General features: G+C 42.8%; 2 protein-coding genes across 3 annotated transcripts; one reads left to right on the top strand and one right to left on the bottom strand.

Annotated features, from left to right (window-relative positions):
- Positions 1–357: 357 nt before the first annotated feature.
- plekhd1 (pleckstrin homology domain containing, family D (with coiled-coil domains) member 1) lies at positions 358–8356 on the top strand. The gene is made up of 13 exons (XM_026340512.1): positions 358–512; positions 1910–2003; positions 2225–2314; positions 2493–2569; positions 2743–2834; positions 2925–2977; positions 3191–3285; positions 3372–3465; positions 3579–3787; positions 4636–4768; positions 5160–5304; positions 5775–5918; positions 6385–8356. The coding sequence occupies exons 1-13, from the start codon at positions 358–360 to the stop codon at positions 6540–6542; spliced, it is 1539 nt and encodes a 512-aa protein (XP_026196297.1). The 3' UTR covers positions 6543–8356.
- On the bottom strand, positions 8072–14074 carry ccdc177 (coiled-coil domain containing 177). Of its 2 annotated transcripts, XR_003297454.1 has the most exons (3): positions 13560–14074; positions 9478–12849; positions 8072–8160 (listed from the first exon to the last, which is right to left on the bottom strand). XR_003297454.1 is itself a non-coding variant. In XM_026340502.1 (2 exons), the coding sequence occupies exon 2, from the start codon at positions 12835–12837 to the stop codon at positions 10312–10314; it is 2526 nt and encodes an 841-aa protein (XP_026196287.1). In that variant the 5' UTR covers positions 12838–12849; positions 13560–14074; the 3' UTR covers positions 9148–10311. The 2 variants fall into 2 exon arrangements, 1 of the variants encoding a protein (XP_026196287.1); XM_026340502.1 differs by lacking the exon at positions 8072–8160 and having other exon boundaries at positions 9148–12849.
- Positions 14075–17801: the final 3727 nt, after the last annotated feature.

The following is a 17801-nucleotide window of genomic DNA, read 5'->3' as shown; positions in this document are numbered from 1 at the left end:
AACTCATTCCTAAAGCTTTCCTCTCCACCACCTCCCAGTATCTCTCCTCTTCCTCCCTCCCTCCTTCTCTCTCTCTGTCATCTCTGTTCTCATCCCTGTTGTGCTTTGCAGTCAGTCTGCCTCCAGCTGATGGGCAAATTGGCAGCTGCATCATTCCACCCTGCTGAGTTATTGGGATTTGTTTGCTACTTTCCCAGTTTTGTATTGAAGCTGTCCCTGCAGCTCTGTGTGTGCATGCTATTGGGTGTTATTAGGCTAATTGCTATTGACCGACTGTATTGGTGGTTTATATTCATTTGATTGATTTTTGTCGTTTGTTTCCTGCGACACATCCCAGGGCGAGGGAAGCCAGAGAGGATGTTCTCGTCTTCGTCCAGAAACTCTCTGTTGTCGCCCTGGTCGTCCATGGAGCAGTCCGACTCGGAGGTGTTGGACATCAGCACCAAAGTGCAGCTACACGGAGTGCTGTGGAAGAGGCCCTTTGGGCGTCCATCTGCCAAGTGGTCCCGCAGGTGAGACTGACGCATGATTCACCTGTGTGTGTTTTATTTATGTATATTTTAACCTCAGTTTCTTACATAATGTAGTTTTTACAGCTTTATGCACTGAACCTACTTAAACGTTAAAACTAGAGTTTCAATGTACAAAAAATATTTTAACATTTTGGCGGGAGAAAGGAATAAAAATAGTTCTCAGATCAATCTGTTTAGGTTCCACAGAGTCTCAAAGAGTATCTTGGTAGTGCTGTAATATGTTTGACACATGAATTGAGAATACTTTTACTAGTTCATCATTTATTTTTCAGGACGTGAAAATCATTAGAATTATTTTGCTCTCAGAACAAAACTATTCAATTTGCTTTTCAGCCGTTAGTTGAACATGTCAGAAAGAATATCACAAAGAAAATACAGTTGTTTGACTGACCAGCTGTTAAAATTTGATTTTCGGATATTAAACTTTTAGAATTTAGTCAACCAAACCGCTGACATGTTGTGTATTATAGGATCGCTTTATATAACAACAGGATATACTTATCCACAGACGTGTTCAGATCTCAGTGTAAGTATATCCTGATAGAGTATATTTGGATTTTAAAAGGCCTGGATTGGTACTCTATGTCATGATAATGCTCTTAGTTTACATAACAGTTAAAACGACAATGCACAGTGCATCCAGAGAGTCCATTTGCAGCACAAACCTTTCCCATTTGCTTGTGGCATGAAGGTCAACAGAATTAGAATCTGCTCAGTGATTTAGTGGCATTTGTTGTTGTCAGCAGCTTAAAATATTCTATTTATTATTTATATATTTAATTATAAATTAACCAATTTCATTAATAAAAGATCAGTTTGGTTAACATGAAGAGTAAGGTTCAGCCCGTGGAAGCTTTGGTATGAAGAAAGTCTTTGGAAATCAAGGAGCTTTTTTCTTATTATATAAAAAATAAAACTGAATTGAATTATTAGTCCCCAAATTCATAGAAGTACAGTGCGATCATTATTTCAACACCTAGCTCGTTTTACTTTATATTTGTCAGTTTTCAGGCTGACTTTATTCCAAAGTTCTCCTACGTGTAAATATGTCGCCACATCCCCGTCAATAAAGCAAACAGCCCTTATCCAATCAGATGATCTTTCTAAACTGCAATTTGAATTTTGCCCTTCAGCTAGAAGAGCTAGAAGTGTTTGTAGACCAGGTTTAAAATAAATAGTTTTTCAAATGCGCTCCCGTTAGCTTAGTCTGTACCTATTATAATAATATATATCAAGGGAAAGCGTTTGATTAGACTAACAATGTAAATGCTAGTTATGTGATCATCAGTTTGCATTGAGAACATGAGCAGACGTTGGTTCCTTTCAGCCCCACAGGATTGACTCACTGCTGCTTTATTGTCTTCCTCGGTACAAAGATTCTTCATCATCAAAGACAGCTTCTTGCTCTATTATGCAGAGAGCGAGAAGAGAAGCTTTGAGTCCAGCAGGTACTTCAACATCCACCCCAAGGTGAGCTGCTGCATCGTGTCTAAAGCCTTGTTAGAAAATAAATGAAGTTGCGTATGTATTGATGAGTTCATGGACTTTCTGCACATGAACAAGCAGTAAATGGTAGATTTGTTTACTTTTTGCTATTATAAACAAACATTATTGCTATTATAATGAGTTAATTATCCAGAAGCATAGTAAGACTAATGTGAATAACAGTATGATGTGTGTTTCTGTCTCAGGGAGTTATTCCTTTGGGAGGATGTGTGGTGTCAGCTAACGAGGACATGGGCATGCCCTTTGCCATTGTGATCAACCTGGAAGATTTCACTGTAAGAACACAAAACCGTCGCATATCCACTGCAAAGATTCTCTTCATTATATGTTTAATGTTTGACAGGCCAACCTGAAATTAGTTCTTTCCAAATTGTTCTTTAATAAGTGTGATGATGTGATGAATCAGCCCAATCCTGCATCAAATCAGTAAAACACTGCGTCCTCATCCTGTAGGGCACCATAGTCCTCGCTGCCGAGTCTGAGGAGGAGCAGGTCCAGTGGATGGAGATGCTCCAAGAGTCAGGGAAAGTGTGAGTATTCACACACATCAGTGTTTTAAATGTTATTAAGTGAATTTTCCACTTAATAACAAGCTGTATAATACTTAGCGGTGTCAATTCTCTAACAGTGAAATGGAAATGTTCTGTTAATTTTAATGATGTTGTTGTATTTTAATTTATCACCCGTTTGAACTTGTTAACAGCACGTGGAAGAACGCCCAGCTCGGGGAGGCTATGATCGAGACTCTGGAGGCTCAGGGGCTGCAGCTGGCCAAGGAGAAGCAGGAGTATCTGGGTAAACATGGGGGAGGTCACCTGACTACTAAACTAAACTTTTTAAATCCTAAACACGAGCAGCCAAAGTGAAGTGTTTTTATTTCTCCAGATAAACTGATGGAAGAGACTGAAGAGCTGAGTCATCAGAGAGCTCAGAAAGAGGTAGGTAGGTTTAATATTTAAGCACTAAGACAAAAAGAACCCATTAAAAATTATAAAATTTATAATAATTAAAATGAAGAATAGTCAAATCAATGCGAAAGAACAAGGTTCAATTATGGAAAATTCAGCCTCTTTATTTTCTTTTCTCTTCTTCATTGTAACCTGAACATTTTCCCACATACATGTAATAAAACTGTTTGTGTGTGTGCGTAGGAGTTGGAGCGTCTCAACCAGGTCCTGGAGGAGGAAAAAATCAAGTATGAGGAGGTGGTGCTGGAGCTGAAGGCAGAACAGGAGCAGATCAAATTGTAAAAACTCAATTATATTCTCTTTATTTGAGCCACTGTAGATTATACTGAAAGAAACTAGTACATCTGTTGTGTGTTGATGACAGAGACCTGGATGGCACATCTCAGTCCCTGAAAGGTGTTGAGCATGAAAAAGAAGAACTGAGCACCTTAACAGTTATGCTGCAGAAATCCATTGAGGTATGAAAAAAAGCTATTTGTCACTTATCCACAGATTTAAAGGAGCTTAATGATGAATCTGAGGTTTGATTCATGTAATTTTACAACTGATCATGCAATAAAAATCCCCTCAGGAGCTCTCTCACGAGAAGCAGCGAACTTTGGAGCGGCTCGGGGTAAAAGAACAGGAGGACACGGGGTTGGAGACAGCAGCAGAGAACTCGACCTACACAAAGTCCGAGGACGGGGAGGAGCTCGGAGACGTTGACCTGCTGCAGGACCTGCGACACATCGAGGAGCAAATGAAGCTCCTGCTGAAGGAGAAGGAGCATGCTGATGACAAGTGAGTGACCTCAGATTGAATTGATTTGATACAGAAAGTCAATCTAATGTTAAAATAAAAAGAAATAACTGTCACTGTCATCAGCAACATAGATTAATCAAAGTAACAACAGCACCATAGGTTCACTATAGAGCTTTAAGCTGCGATTATGTTTTGGCACTCAAAGGGTCAAACACTCTAGCTTTTTGAGAGAATCTCTCTCCTAATGGCACGGATGGAAATGTGTATCGATCCCTGGACAACCAGCCCATTGATCAGCACCAGTAAGCGAGGTATTACAGGCAGCTACTATTGACAGCATAACACTAATGGTCTGCTACAAACACTAGAATATATCGTGTACCGGTAACGCTGCATTTCCATGAGCTACATACAGTACATTGTACATGCAGCAGGACTGTACAGACGAAAAGCAAAGAAATCTGAATAGTTTTGAATTACAATAACAAATAATGCACATTGACTCAATTCTACGACAGTTTATTTAGTTTTTACAAACTGTTTTACTAAAAACATGTTAATTACTGGGCGGCACAGTGGTGCAGTGGTTAGGATGGCTTTCTGTGTGGAGTTTGCATGTTCTCCTTGTGTCTGTATAAGCTCTCTCTGGGTACTCTAGCTTCCTCCCACTGTCCAAAGACATGCATATTGGGTTAATTGGTCCCTCTAAATTGTCTCTCCTAGTGTAAATGTGAGTGTGAATGTTGTCTTTCTCAATATGTCAGCCCTGTGATGGACTGGCTCCATCACTGACTAAAGCACTGATGTGCAAATACATCCACAACGTAGAAACACAACTATTTGTGCGGGAGTTTCTTTTCCTCTTTGACTGTGTGTCCTTTATTCAGGATCCGGGACAACGAGCAGCGGGCTAAAGTCCTGCAGCAGGAGAGGGAGTATTACTCGTCCCAGGCCCGGACACTGCAGCAGTCCCTCTCCCAGCTCACTGTGGACAAGCAGCAAACTGAAGCTGAGCTCAAGGTAACACTGCATGACTCAGCTGCAGTTACAGAGCCACAAAAGTCAGTTTAAAGTTGAAGCTGCGAGGGTTATGTTAAAGAAACGGTGCCTGTGTGACCCCATCACATTAAAATACAATAAATCAGGTCCATGATACCCACAGAGAGCAGATCCTCCTCATTATCTATTAAACCCAGTCTGATGGGCCTGGTCTGTCAGACACGAAGAGTTGATATCACATTACACTTACAGGAAGAAAAACCGCGTCTGTGGTTTCTCTGTAGATTTTCAGTGTTTTCCCAAAAATAATGTAAACAGAGACCAATTATCTGCCTCTAGTTGAAAGATATATTCATCTCATCTAGTTCTTAGCCACCTAGCCTTGTCACTCTCTGTTTCCTTTGTATCTCAGGCAGAGATCGAGTCTCGGGTGGAGCTGGAGAAGAGGCTGAAGCAGGCTGAAGAGGCCCTGCAGGACCTGGAGAAAGGCCTGAACACAATTGAACGTACCAAAGAGCGAGATGAGAAGTTGAAAGGGGATGTGACTCAGCTGAGGAGTGAGTGCATTTACTGAAACCTTCATATCAGATGCCACATGTGGATATGATTATATAAATAGATATGTGATGCAGGCTGGAGGATTACATTTAGCTCACTGCAAATTTAGATTTCGAGGGATAATTTTAGACATTTAAGTCTATATCAGTGGATAATATATGGATAATATAGATTCAGTTGCAGTTTAATAAAATGTAATTTGCATCAGGATGCAGCAACAACTTCATCAGTAGCTCCCTAGTTCCCTAATGCATAGTAAATATTTAAAGTATATAATCTGACATATCTGAATGATCGCCTCCCTCTGGATAGAATTTGTACTACATGTATATTTGGTTAGTTTCTCAACAGCATTAATAAAATATCTTAGATGAATTTTGCTAATAACAAAGGATTCTGCAAGGATAACTGCCTAGTAATAAAATTTGTATTGGATTGGTCTTCTGATTTATGGATCATCTTTGTCCAGGGTTCTTTGAGGAGTGTATCTGTGCAGCAGAGATCGAGGCGAAGCTTCCATCTATAATGAAGAACGCTGTGTATCTACACAAGGCTGCTGCACGAAGAATCAAGAGCTGCCGAATCCAGAGAAGGGCCTCCAGACGCCACTGGTGTAAGTTGATCCTTGTCTGTCCATCCATCCTTCCACCCTAGCTTCTCCTACAACCAGAAGGAGTATTGTATATACTTACCTACTACCTACAAAATTACTGACTCCAATCTCAGAATATGGGGATGATGGTGATGATACCACCCCTCGGCGTCCTGGCTCCCCCTTGACATAGCACTTGTGTTGTTGGACTCTCTCATGCTGGTTGTGGTAGGTTAGGTAGAGTAAGTTGCCACAGCCAGGAGTTGATCTCTGGTCTCCCGCATGGATGGTAGTGATCTAACCACTACGCGATCCTTTCCCTATGCTACCTGGTGATATATACTACTACTAGTGGTTTCTTTTAGTATATGCAGCTGAACGTGCAGATGCAGTAGTATTCATTTAGCAATAGTTACAGAATCACTTGTTATTAAATGCAGACACTGTCATTACCTGTAATGTTTCCACGTTTCACTTCTCTCAACAGTGAAACACTCCAAGTCGTTTGCCGTAGCCAACACAGACAGCAGCAACATGGAGGAGCTGAGGGAGACGGCCCGTCGACTGACCTCTGACAGCAGCTTCAGAGAGAGCGTGTATAAGATCATCGCTCGCAAGGATGCCACAAACAAAATGGAGGACTGAGAGAGAGAGCGAGAGGTAAAACAGGAGAGATGTTCCTCATTTTTATCTCAATCCAGTCATGGAGTGAGCTGTCTCTTAGAGATCCTGATCCCAAAGTCATGAATAAAATCATATAGGTGAACATACACAAAAACTAGTTTAATGGCTTCTCCACTTGCAAACTTATGGTTACTACACTGACCATAAAACTCACGTACAGAATGTGACTACTCTTGTTCTTTCCGGTTTCACTGGTTTACGGCCCTTTTTGACTAACAGTTCCAGGAACTACACAACCCGAGGAGTTAAGTTGTCAACTAAAAGACAGTGTGCATTCCTTTTTGTGTTTGTATTACAAAAATTGTATTCGAAAGTGATCCGTCTTCTTTCTGCATTTTCTTCGTCTTGGTCTCACAATATTAATATATTTAGTTTTGCTTTAGAATGTAGCTGCACTAATTAGCTAATAAGTTTAGTTTTTCTCATCAAGAAATGTCAATCCCTTGTCCCAACTTATAAACCAACGTGTGAATGAATCTGTACACCAACTGAGGCAGCGACTGACTTGTTAAAACGCTTGAGGCTCTTGGAATAAAAAATAAATGATCAAAATGCAGGCACAGTTGTGGTCCCCTAGGAACTGGTGGAAACACTCCTCATGCTACGACTGGTTTTACCAAGTTCCTGGAACTGACTGGTTGAAAACAGCTATAAGAAACATGTTTTAGCCAAAAGTAATGATGATGTTAATTTGAAAACACGTGTGCTACTGTAGTATCTCAGTCAAGCTGAGTATTTGAATAAAATGTTGACATGTTTACATGTTCTATTCCTTTATAGCTGCATTTCAGATCCACCCAGACGAGTTACACTAGTCATATGTTTATGTGTTGATACTTGAAGTAAATATTTGTCTCAATACTTCCACCACCGGCCATTTGGATCTCACCTCATAACATGCCACAGTGAAGTAATGTTACTTACCATTAACAAACACTAATGCATAACAACGGTAGATTATACAGTCATGTTATGACTCTTACCTCAAGTTTCTAGTGTTTGAAAATACTCCAGTAGAGTCACAGTATAATCAGCAGGCAGCACAGATGATGCAAATCCATCTTTTTTTTTTATTATTCTGGTTTTGATTGTTTGCACACATTGTGTCATTTCCTTGAACAGAATGGGTTGATGAAAACAATGAACTCATAAATCTGTCTGATTTCCACCGTGACCATTTCATTATTGCTACATCTGAAAGTCTGTCCTTGACGAAGCAACTCAATGTAATTCACCGAAGCAAGCATTTCATGACAATGTACAAATGTTAAATAACTTAACACCAGAAATGAAACAGAAAGGAAGCCCACGCATCAAGGTAGAGGGGAAGAAGGAGCGTACTGCGGACTGAACAACATGCCTTGATGCTAATAAAGCTGTGTTTGAACCTTGTACATGTCATTTCCTTTATGCAGTTATGTGCAGCTGCATTTTCAGTTCATATCCTCCTCATCACTTTTACTAGTGATGAATAGACATTTTGATATGGATGCATTTCTGTCAGAGGAGGGAGTTTAAACTGACTTGGCCATAATTCGCTTAGTTTTCTGTCTGGGAGGCTGGGTTACATCACAAGGACCTGCAGGAAACAGAAAGTGTGACAGATTGTAAACGTTTCAGGTGTAAAATAAAACTTATATTCTAACATTATACTGTAGTAAACCATGTATTGAAGGTTTATTATCACATTATTAAATCAGTAGCAACTATTCAATGCATATGTAAATGACAAATCATTGATACTTTGTTAACTCAGTTGTCAAAAAAATTGTAATTCACAGGCAATAAAACACATCTATAATTTGGTTGCTTGTGTGCATCTCTGATGTGCACTTTCTATCCAAGATGTAGTGTATTTAAAGACGTTTACTAAAAATCATTGCTCAGTTTTGCACTTTTAGTTATTGTCCCACATTACATTACATTACCTTTTTAAACATGTGTGCATAACAATAACCAGTGCCTTTCTAAACAACATAAGTAATGAGCCACTTGAAGTCGCGCTGGCAGTGAAACAGTCTCCTGTTGTTAATTGTAAAATCAATTTACTCAATGCCAATATAAACCAAACCAATTAACAATAACACAGCCGGTGGTTTAAATGTTGTGTTGGACAAAGGTGAGCAGCCACACTTGCGCCTCTTTCGATCATAGTTAGCATTTTTCCCCCCTTCATGCTACCCCCCGTCCATAAAAATCTGTCATCTCATCCTCTAACCTTGCGTCACCTCGCCATGATTATCTAGTGGGGACAGTGTGGCCTGGTCAGTGCCATAAGCCTGTCAGTCCGCTGCTCTAATGCTGCATTTCACATTCTTTCGAGCTTTCATTGCGTTAGCAGGTATCAGGCTCGTGGCCACAGATGTGCTGACTGACTCAGTGAGGTCAGCCACTGTCTGAAGGTTTTAAAGGATTTCTCCCTGAATGAGTGAGGAGGACGAATGCAGCAGCAGTTTCTCTGCCAACTGAGATGTTAGTATAACAAACTAATGCCGTTTTGCCAATAACGCTCTGCAGAGAAACGGCCAGAATGAGCTGCCAGCTCCCTACAGGCAGACCCCTCATATTCCCACGCACTCTCTCTCTGCTCAGTCATTCACCTCCTGCTGCTTCATCCCGATTTCTATCGCTATAGCAACAGCTACATCTGAGGGGAATTTTTTTGTTTAATCTGAGAGATTGTAGGATTAACACAGTGAGAGGCCTTTAAAGCTTGTTGTTGGCTTGAATGTTGGCTCATGAGTAGATACGATTTTTTTCTCCCCTCTATGCTGTCAAGTCGGGGTCAGAGTGACCAGGGGCTGTTGTGTTTTTTTAATTGAAAGTGCTGAAAGGCAACAGCATACAACAAAACAGAAGGCACTGCATAACATGTAAAAGCAAGAAAAACTCATACCTGTTGACATGGTCACCAGCTGGCTGTGCTGGGAGCAGAACGACCATAAGGGCGTCAAGAGGCAGCTGTGTTTGACAGTCTGTCACTGTTTACTGTAATCTGACGTGAAGACGAGAGACAGAGAGAGTCCTGGGGTCCTAGAAGGGATGAGAGGGAGGACGAAAGGCCCTGCTGGAGAAACCAGCACCACCTCTCATACTTCATCAGCACGGGGCTTGTGCACACAGCCGTCCTCTGCTGCCTTGTCAGGGGATGGGTGCAGACAAATGTCCAGCCTGGGGCTTTTTGCTATATCTGGCTGTGTCAGTGTGTATAAAAGAACTGCTCATTCGCTTTAGGGGTTTGGAACAATTTGCGTTTTGCTTTTCATTTCTTCTTATGATTAATTCTCCCCTACAGGAGTGCTTCCTTAAAAGCCTCTGCAGTTGTCATGGAGTTGTGCTTCGTGCTAAACAATGACTCTCTTTATTCCTGCGCTGCTTTCAGTCCAGTAGCTGAGATGGACAAAGCAGAGGGCAAAGAAAAAGAGAAGAGGGGTTGTGTTGATTCACCAGACAGCTCGCTCTTCTCTCTCGTCTAATATAAAGTCCACACAGGCTTTACTGTTCATTCATAACAGCTGATTGTATAGTTTCAGTCTCATTATGTCCATGACACAAAATGATTTGGATTCCTTCAATGGGATAAAATGGTCAAAAAAGAATTAATATAAGGAAAAAAATAACACGGCAGGTGTATCTGAGAAGGGTAAAGCTGTTGAGTGTTGTGGGCCATAATGAAGGCGAGAGCCAAGCACATGACCAGACGGAAAGAGTCCACAACAAAGCTATGGAGTTATTTCTCATCTAGGCTGGCTTTGAGCTGAGCTTCCAGAGCCATTTTATCAAAAGTACGCATGTTGGTCTCCTCTCGCACTTTGTCTCGCACATGAAAAGAGGCCCGGGCCACGGAGCGAGCACTCTCTAACACAGCCCTCTTTTCCTTAAAGATCTGCTCGCTCTTCTCCAGCTTCCTCTCGATGGACTGGAGCAGCTCAAGACGCCTCTGCCTTTCCTCCTCCTCCACGCGCTGCCTGTTTAGCTTCTGGAGTTTCTCCTTTTCCTGCCGGCACTGGATGGCCCGCTGAGCTTTCTCTTTGGCTTTTACCTCGGCCACTATAGCTGCCTGCTGAGCTCGTTTCTCTGCCTCCTTCACACGTGCTTCCAGCAGTAGTTGCTGTTGCTTCTCACGCTTCTCAGCTGCCTTGCGTGCTTTCTGGATCTGCTTCTCTTCACGCTTGGCCTTTTCTTTCAGCTCCTGGCCTCGACGCTCAACTATCTGTTCGTAATTCTCCAGGGAACGGCTGAGCTTCTCCTCTGCTGCCCTCCTGGCCTCCTCCCTCTCCTCCTGCTCTCTACGAGCGATTTCCTGTATGAGGGCGGCGTGACGTCTCTTCTCTGCCTTGTTCAGGCCTCGTCTCTCCTCTTGAGCCTGGTGCTCCCTCTCCTGCCTCTTCAACTCCGCCATGGTGAGTTTCTCTTTCAGCAGCAGCCTTTCCTGCTCCAGCATGGCTGCCCTCTCCTCCTCCAGCGCCTTCAGGTTCTGTTCTTGAAGAGCTTTCTTATGCTTCTCCTCCCGTGCTGCCTGCTGTAACCTTAGCAGGCGGTTGCGCTCCTGCTGCTCTGCGAGCTCCCTCCATCGCTCCTCGTTCTCCTCGGCCTGTCGCAGTTTGGCAGCCATTGATTCTCGTTCCTGCAGGCTGAGCCTTTGCTGACGTATTGACACCTGTGTCTGCCACACTCGCTGGCACTGAAGCACCGCACGCTGCTTCTCTCTGTCCTCCTGCTCTCGTCGTAGCTCCTCCATTCTGCGCTCGCTGTCCCATTGAAGATGAGCCACATAACGAGTCTGACTCATGATGTCTTCCTCTTGGTATCTAGCAAGCATCAAAGCTGCAATCTTGCGGTCTCGCTCGGAAACAGCCTTCAGGCCTCTGCGTTTGACCTCCTTCACTATCCGCTCCACCTTCTGTGTTGTCTGAGGAGAGTGGCTCAGGTCACCCAGGCTGAGGCTGCGGCCCATCAGGGAGTTGAAAGTGGCCAGAGTACGAACTCGAGGGCTGGAGAACCTAGCCCAGTGATCCCGTGCACCATCCCAACTGTAGGAAGAGGAAGCACCCGACTCTGATGAGGTGCATGTAGTTGTTGTAGTGGTAGAGGTGGAGGAACAGATGGGATCCATCCTTCGCTGTAATGACTCTAGTGAATGGCTTCTTGCTCTCACCTTGGAATGCAGTCCAAGGTGTCCGTTGTGCTGAGGGAATGGTCCTCTTGTTACGCCATTTAAAGGTGTCCCAGAGATCTGAACTGCAGGCTTTGTCACCGATGACGTTAATGTGGAGTTGGCTCTGGGGAAGGATGGTGGTTTTGGCGTTGATCTGGGGAAGGTGTTTGAAGATTTACCACCAGAGGACTTCCTGGCTACTGGTGGAGGGCCCGATGAGACCGGCCGGGTGGTTTTAACTTGTTCAGTCGATGAAGACAAAGGATGCTTGGCAGATCCTTGAAATCCACCCTTGGAGGAGGGTGTAGAGGTCGTTTTTGAGGTCTTTGAGGACTGTGTAGGTCCTGTATGGGCAGTTTTAGGGGAGGTACTGAGACCGGAGGCAGGTGCTTTAGATAAAACAGCTGTAGCACCTTTAGACATTTGACCAGATGCTCCAACATCAGGGACTGAGCTGGAGGTTGCTAGCCCAGATTTAGAAGGCTCAGTGGATCCAGGACAGGTTTTGTCGACGGAAGGGGGTGATGCACTGCTGCTGTTGACAGTCGCCTGCAGAATCCTCCTTTTTTCCTCCCTAACAATCCTCTCCCTCTCCTCCCTGCACTGCCTCATTTTGGCATGTCTCTCCCGCTCATACACTTCGAACAGACCTGTTGCAACACGCATGGAGCGACCGGGAGCCTCCCGAGCGAAGTCAGCCAGCGGGCGGGGCAGCAGCTCCACAGGTTTGACCCCACATCGAGCGCATGCTTCCAGAGAGCGGGGGCTTGTTAGTACATAGCGGCTGCCCTCTGCAGCTGGAGAGTCAAAGTTGTACAGGTCCAGGTGCAACTTGGGTGACAGATCTGCCTGAGTTTGTGGTTGCTGTGGTGGGGCCATCTGAGGTGTAGCATCTGGCCCCACTGAGGATGCACTGTGGCAAGGGCTTGGCTCAGAGCTGCCACTGGGTGGCGTCTCAAAACCAGCATCTCCGTCCTCTTCTGTTGTCGTGCCATCGGCCTGTTCTGGCAGTCGAGGGTCTTCCGTGACCACAGCTGGTGTTTCGAGCTGTGGACCTTTGCACTTATTCTGCTCCTCAGCCTCCGAGGGGTCCACCATAGTTGGCTAATACTGCAGGTAAGGGGTGGGTTGGGCGGGGATCAATGGAGGGAGGGGGGATTGTATGATACATGAGGGGAAATGGATAAAATAGTGGAAAGAGGTTTCAATTAGAGGATTAGAGAGCATTCTGTCTACAGCTTAAGAGAGATGTACTCTGTGGGGGAGGGTCATAACACAGGTTCAGTGTTACATGCATGCATGAACACATATTCATGCACTCGCTGATTTTACACCAGATGAGACATTTTCCCTTCAGGGAAGCGACAGAAGACACGAAAAAACACCACAGTCCTTTAATAGAGAATCTATTTTTGGCAGAGTTACTAGGCTGAGAGAATCGGATTACTCATAGCAATAGTTTTCACTCTACATCACACAATCAACCTACAAATGCTTCTGAAATCCTGAAATTCATATTATTACCTAGCAGATGATAGAAGTTTGAATTAAACACAGTGCATTAGAGTGTATGTGGTAAACAACTGGACTGATCCATTATGCTCTCTGCTCTAACATGGACTCACACCTTACAAACAGTGAAGGCCTAGACTGTTCTCCATCAGCAGGATTCACCTCATTATAGAAGATTCTAGCTTCAGTTTTACAATCTGATTCTGTTCAGATGTGGGTGCTGTGCTGTTTACCATGTTACAAAGACAGTATTTGCTGTGGTTTGGTTGTATTTGATGCAGGGCCACACCACACGATCCCCCACTAACCTGCCAGTTTGCAAAACGTTTTCTAAACCGGTGCTTTGTTGCCCTTTGATCCGTCCAGTCCCCCTTGTCCCCCGCATAATATCAAGCTTCAGGGAAAAGGCTTCGGCCGTCGACCCAGCGATGAAGCATCACAGCGCCGCAACCTCCATCGACACGACAGAGTCAGACGGAGCCAGTCGCAGCCTCTCAGTCTCCGATGTGCAGCCCGAGATTAGAAATCAACACAGAACCGGCTCCAGCTTCACATTCACTCTTCACTATCATAAAAAAATCCCTCGTCCACCTTTTTCTGTTGCTCCCTGAACGACGTGCATCCCGTAAACATCCACGGTCCCACCTGCTGTTCAGCAGCATCCCTCCATCTCCGCGTCCTCAGAGCTCCGCCTGCCTGTGGGAAATATGCTGAGAATACGGTGTGCGCGCTGCAACGAACCGAGCGCTTAGTTGAATGCGTTTCAAGGCGCATGCACGTAGTAACACGCACGTTTTCTTATTGTTGCATTGCGCGTGTTTGTGTTGAGCAGATTCCTTCACATAGGAAGGTTTTATTTAGTAAATTAGTTTTGTATTCTTAGCAATAAAAGCGTATCAATCAATGTTTTTAATGAAAAGTCACCTTATGTAACAGCTGCTATTTATCAGACTGTAATTACTCAAAACAGCCACAAGAGGACGTTATAATATAACATAACACATTAGAACGAAATCTTCCTTTTTTTTTATCCCTTATAAATAAAACTGGAATTTGTTTCAATAAAAAAAAAAAATAAATAAATAAATAAAACTGTGTATTTAATTTTTTGTTTTCCCTAAACACATTGAATGTGGAGCTGAGATGATACTAAACTTGTACCCAACCCGTGTGAGTGGTGATTTAATTAAAAATGAACTAACAGCTTATTGCAGCTATCGCAATTCCTCTAGCTGCTTCAGGTACAGACACTGCACATGTGGAGTTCGTATGTTTTTCTACATGATACGTCTTTTTTCATACAGAGGGCCTTTTGGCATGGATTCAGTCATAAAATACACACATTTCCACTTTCCATGTGTTGAAATGAATATTACTATGTGTGATGTCCAGACTTACAACAGTGGTGTCTGGAGGCCGTATCCTGGATTCTTCAGCTCTTGATGTGCATGCAGCAGCTTGGTAAAGATACACGGCATTCCTCACGATCTCTGGAAACTTTGCCTGGACCTCTGCACAGATACACTTGTCAAAGAAACCTGCATACACACATGTACACACACTTCCATAAGGCACACATCAAATATGCAGGGTAATTCAATATATTTTTGATATGTCAAAGCAGAGGTGTGAATAGTAAAACGAAAGTTCACTAGATTCTATTTAGCTGCATCAGTTTGTACACCAGCCTCTTCTTAAGGCTGCTCATTATCACTTCTATACAACTCAAAATAATAAATATACAGATTTAACTTCCAATTTAATTTCTTTTTAAATTTAAATTATATGTTCCTCTTAAATGATTCTTGTTATCTTCACGACCAAGTCATGAACATGAACCTCCATAGATTCTTAAACATTACACAAGATTTCAGAGATGGGATGTTTTAGCTGATCCCTGTGCAGGAGATTTAGTTTGATGTTTGAGGTGAAAGGTCGAGGTCACAGGCAGGACAGCACCCAGCAGCCTGCACCCAGCGAGCTGGTGAACAATCAGTGTTGTTTAAAAGCCCCATTGGAAAAATCTGTGAAGTTAACACCTCTCATATAGAGGCAATAATCCAAAATCCAAGAGATTTCTATAGTCACTCTGTTATTGCAATAATATTTACACAGTTTAAAAGCATTAAACATGAGCTCAGCACAGTTCATACAGTTGCTGCTGCTGTTACTACTGTAATTATTCTATTACAAGCTGCTAGTAACACATAATAATCACATTACAAACAGTACCTCTACTACTTGTAGAGTAACAATACTACAGTACTAGTACTGCTGCTGCTTTTGGAACATCCATTTTGTGTTATTAGCAGGAGAGATAGTATCTGCAAGAGTACAATTATCGTTAGAACTTACAGGTATGTTTGCTCTGTTGTTGTGGCTTTACTTTGACTACACAATACAACTAGAGAGCTGCTGAATCAAGATTAGATAACACGAGGTGATGATGACCCACTAAACTCCTGACCTGATGGGGAACAGTGCGAGTTTAATTGGCCCCGCCCGTGAGCCGTATCAGGAGGACAGCGAGTAACAAGTGACAACAGGGAACGTGCTGGCTGGCTTGTTAACCGGGGGCAAGAGGTCTGGAAGGGTGGCTGAAGGGGCACAGTGCATGATGTGGTTGCTGCACAGTTCACTGGTGCAGAATGTGTGTGTTTTTGTTTTGTTTTTGGTAGGGCATGCTCCCCACCACCAAGCTGGACTGGGGGGTTCATCGAGAGGTGAGCTGCTCGGTGCAGTCTTGGAGACCAGTGTAACGCCTGGCTGGTGGTGAAGGCCCAGAGCATTCCCTCATCTAATGTTTTTGTACTTGTATTGGGTGTAGAGGTGCCAAAACGCTGATTCAATCGAAATAACATTATGTAAAAAGTATTTGTGTATACAAATTTGTTTTAGCTACATTATAAAGACGCTGAGGACAAAGATAAGAGCTTGAAATTTATCTTCAGCTAAGTTAGTTATGATTTACTTTGGCAAAGTAAATCCACCCAAACATCTAAACACTGGTTTTATTCTATTCAGGTCTTTCTGTTTTATGAAAAATACTATATCTCACACATACCGTATAAAATCTCACAGTAGACTTTTGTACTTCACTGCTTTCAGTTTAGTGGCTGAAAACCTGTTGGCCTTTTTACCTATTGCACAGTTTATTATACAATAAGTGAAACTGTAATGTGAAATGCAGAGGTGGATAAAGTACTTTCTGTGTGGAGTTTGCATGTTCTCTTCGTGTCTGTGTTGGTTTTCCTGGGGTATAATGTATTAATGTAGTAGTGTGTAAGTGAGTAAGTGAGTAAATGTGCAACATGTTCCTCTGATTTATAGTAAAAGTAACAGAATGGAAAAACTAACTACTTCAGTAAATGTTACTTACCACCTCTGGTTAAATGGATAAAATGGCCGATTTTTGCCCCTTGATCTACACCCATTAAGGTAAGGTTACACTTTTGTGATCCAACAAAGTGTAACCTTACCAAGTTAATTTAGGGTTGTTGGGAATTACATGGATAAAATTTGGGTTTGGTACATTTGGTCGGTCATGGCCCCATGAAAACAAGTTTTTAGAAATGTTTGCATGTTGATCAAAAAGAAAAACACTACTTTTAGTATCCTGACACTTTGTGTGGCCCCAAATTATGGTCAGGTGCATCCTGTTTGCTCTCTGTTTTTCTTGAGATGATTGGAGTCCACCTGTTACAAATTGAGGGCTCACACCTGTGTACATAAAGTCCCTCAATTTACTCTCCATCACAACGCAAAAGGAACTCTCTGACCTGCATGATGACATATTGGTGAAGAATAGATCAGGGCATAAAGGGAATGTTTGAGTGTTTCCAGGAGCACAGTGGCCTCAATTATTATTAAATGGGAAAAATCTGGAACCACCTGTTCCTAGAGTTGTCTACACCTTCCCACAGGTGAAGCATGGTGGTCGGCAGCAGACCTGAACATTACAGTTCATAGGTTTTTTTTTAATTTGCAAACATTTCTAAAAATAATATGTTGCGCATTGTCACTAAATCTTAAGAACCAGTCTGCACATTAAAAAAAAGCCTACGGAAAGACGTGTGTGTATGATGAATGCAAATGTACAATGTTCTCTGTTCCCACCATCACTAAAAGTCAGACTGCTTTTTAATGCATGATTACTAACATGCATGGTATTTCAAATTATTTATTCACAATGTCCCGGGGGTACAAACTGATTTCCTGCTTTGGAAACCTGTTGAAGAATTGGAAGACCTCACAGCCAATGATTGATTAAGAAGTCTGGAGTTAGAATAACACAGTGAAGGCAGTATCAGTGCAGTTAAGAGGATCTATGAGCTGTTCACTCCACTTAAGGAAACTTATTTTTATACAGAGGTAACGGATGAATCCAGCCAGGAGATTACAGGCCGGGAGAAACTCAGACAATAACCACGTTTGGCTGACTGACCCTGACAGTCATCCGCCTCAGCAGAGATGAATTCACCCATTCATTTCCCTTCAAGAGACAGATTTGATTTTCAACTCTGCACGTGTGCGGAGCTTTGACAAGTACG

This window comes from Anabas testudineus, chromosome 22 (genome assembly GCF_900324465.2).
Source record: "Anabas testudineus chromosome 22, fAnaTes1.2, whole genome shotgun sequence".
NCBI classification, from domain to species: domain Eukaryota; kingdom Metazoa; phylum Chordata; class Actinopteri; order Anabantiformes; family Anabantidae; genus Anabas; species Anabas testudineus.
Note: the sequence above shows the minus strand (reverse complement) of the source record. Positions and strands in the feature narration are given on the sequence as shown.

What these genes read in the sequence shown, in the direction of transcription:
- plekhd1 (XM_026340512.1), top strand. Translation starts at nt 358, where the DNA reads ATGTTCTCGTCTTCGTCCAGAAACTCTCTGTTGTCGCCCTGGTCGTCC. An exon ending in AAGGAGCATGCTGATGACAA is followed by an intron (nt 3,788 to 4,635) that starts GTGAGTGACCTC and finishes TCCTTTATTCAG; the next exon opens with GATCCGGGACAACGAGCAGC. An exon ending in GGATGTGACTCAGCTGAGGA is followed by an intron (nt 5,305 to 5,774) that starts GTGAGTGCATTT and finishes ATCTTTGTCCAG; the next exon opens with GGTTCTTTGAGGAGTGTATC.
- ccdc177 (XM_026340502.1), bottom strand. Translation starts at nt 12,837, where the DNA reads ATGGTGGACCCCTCGGAGGCTGAGGAGCAGAATAAGTGCAAAGGTCCA.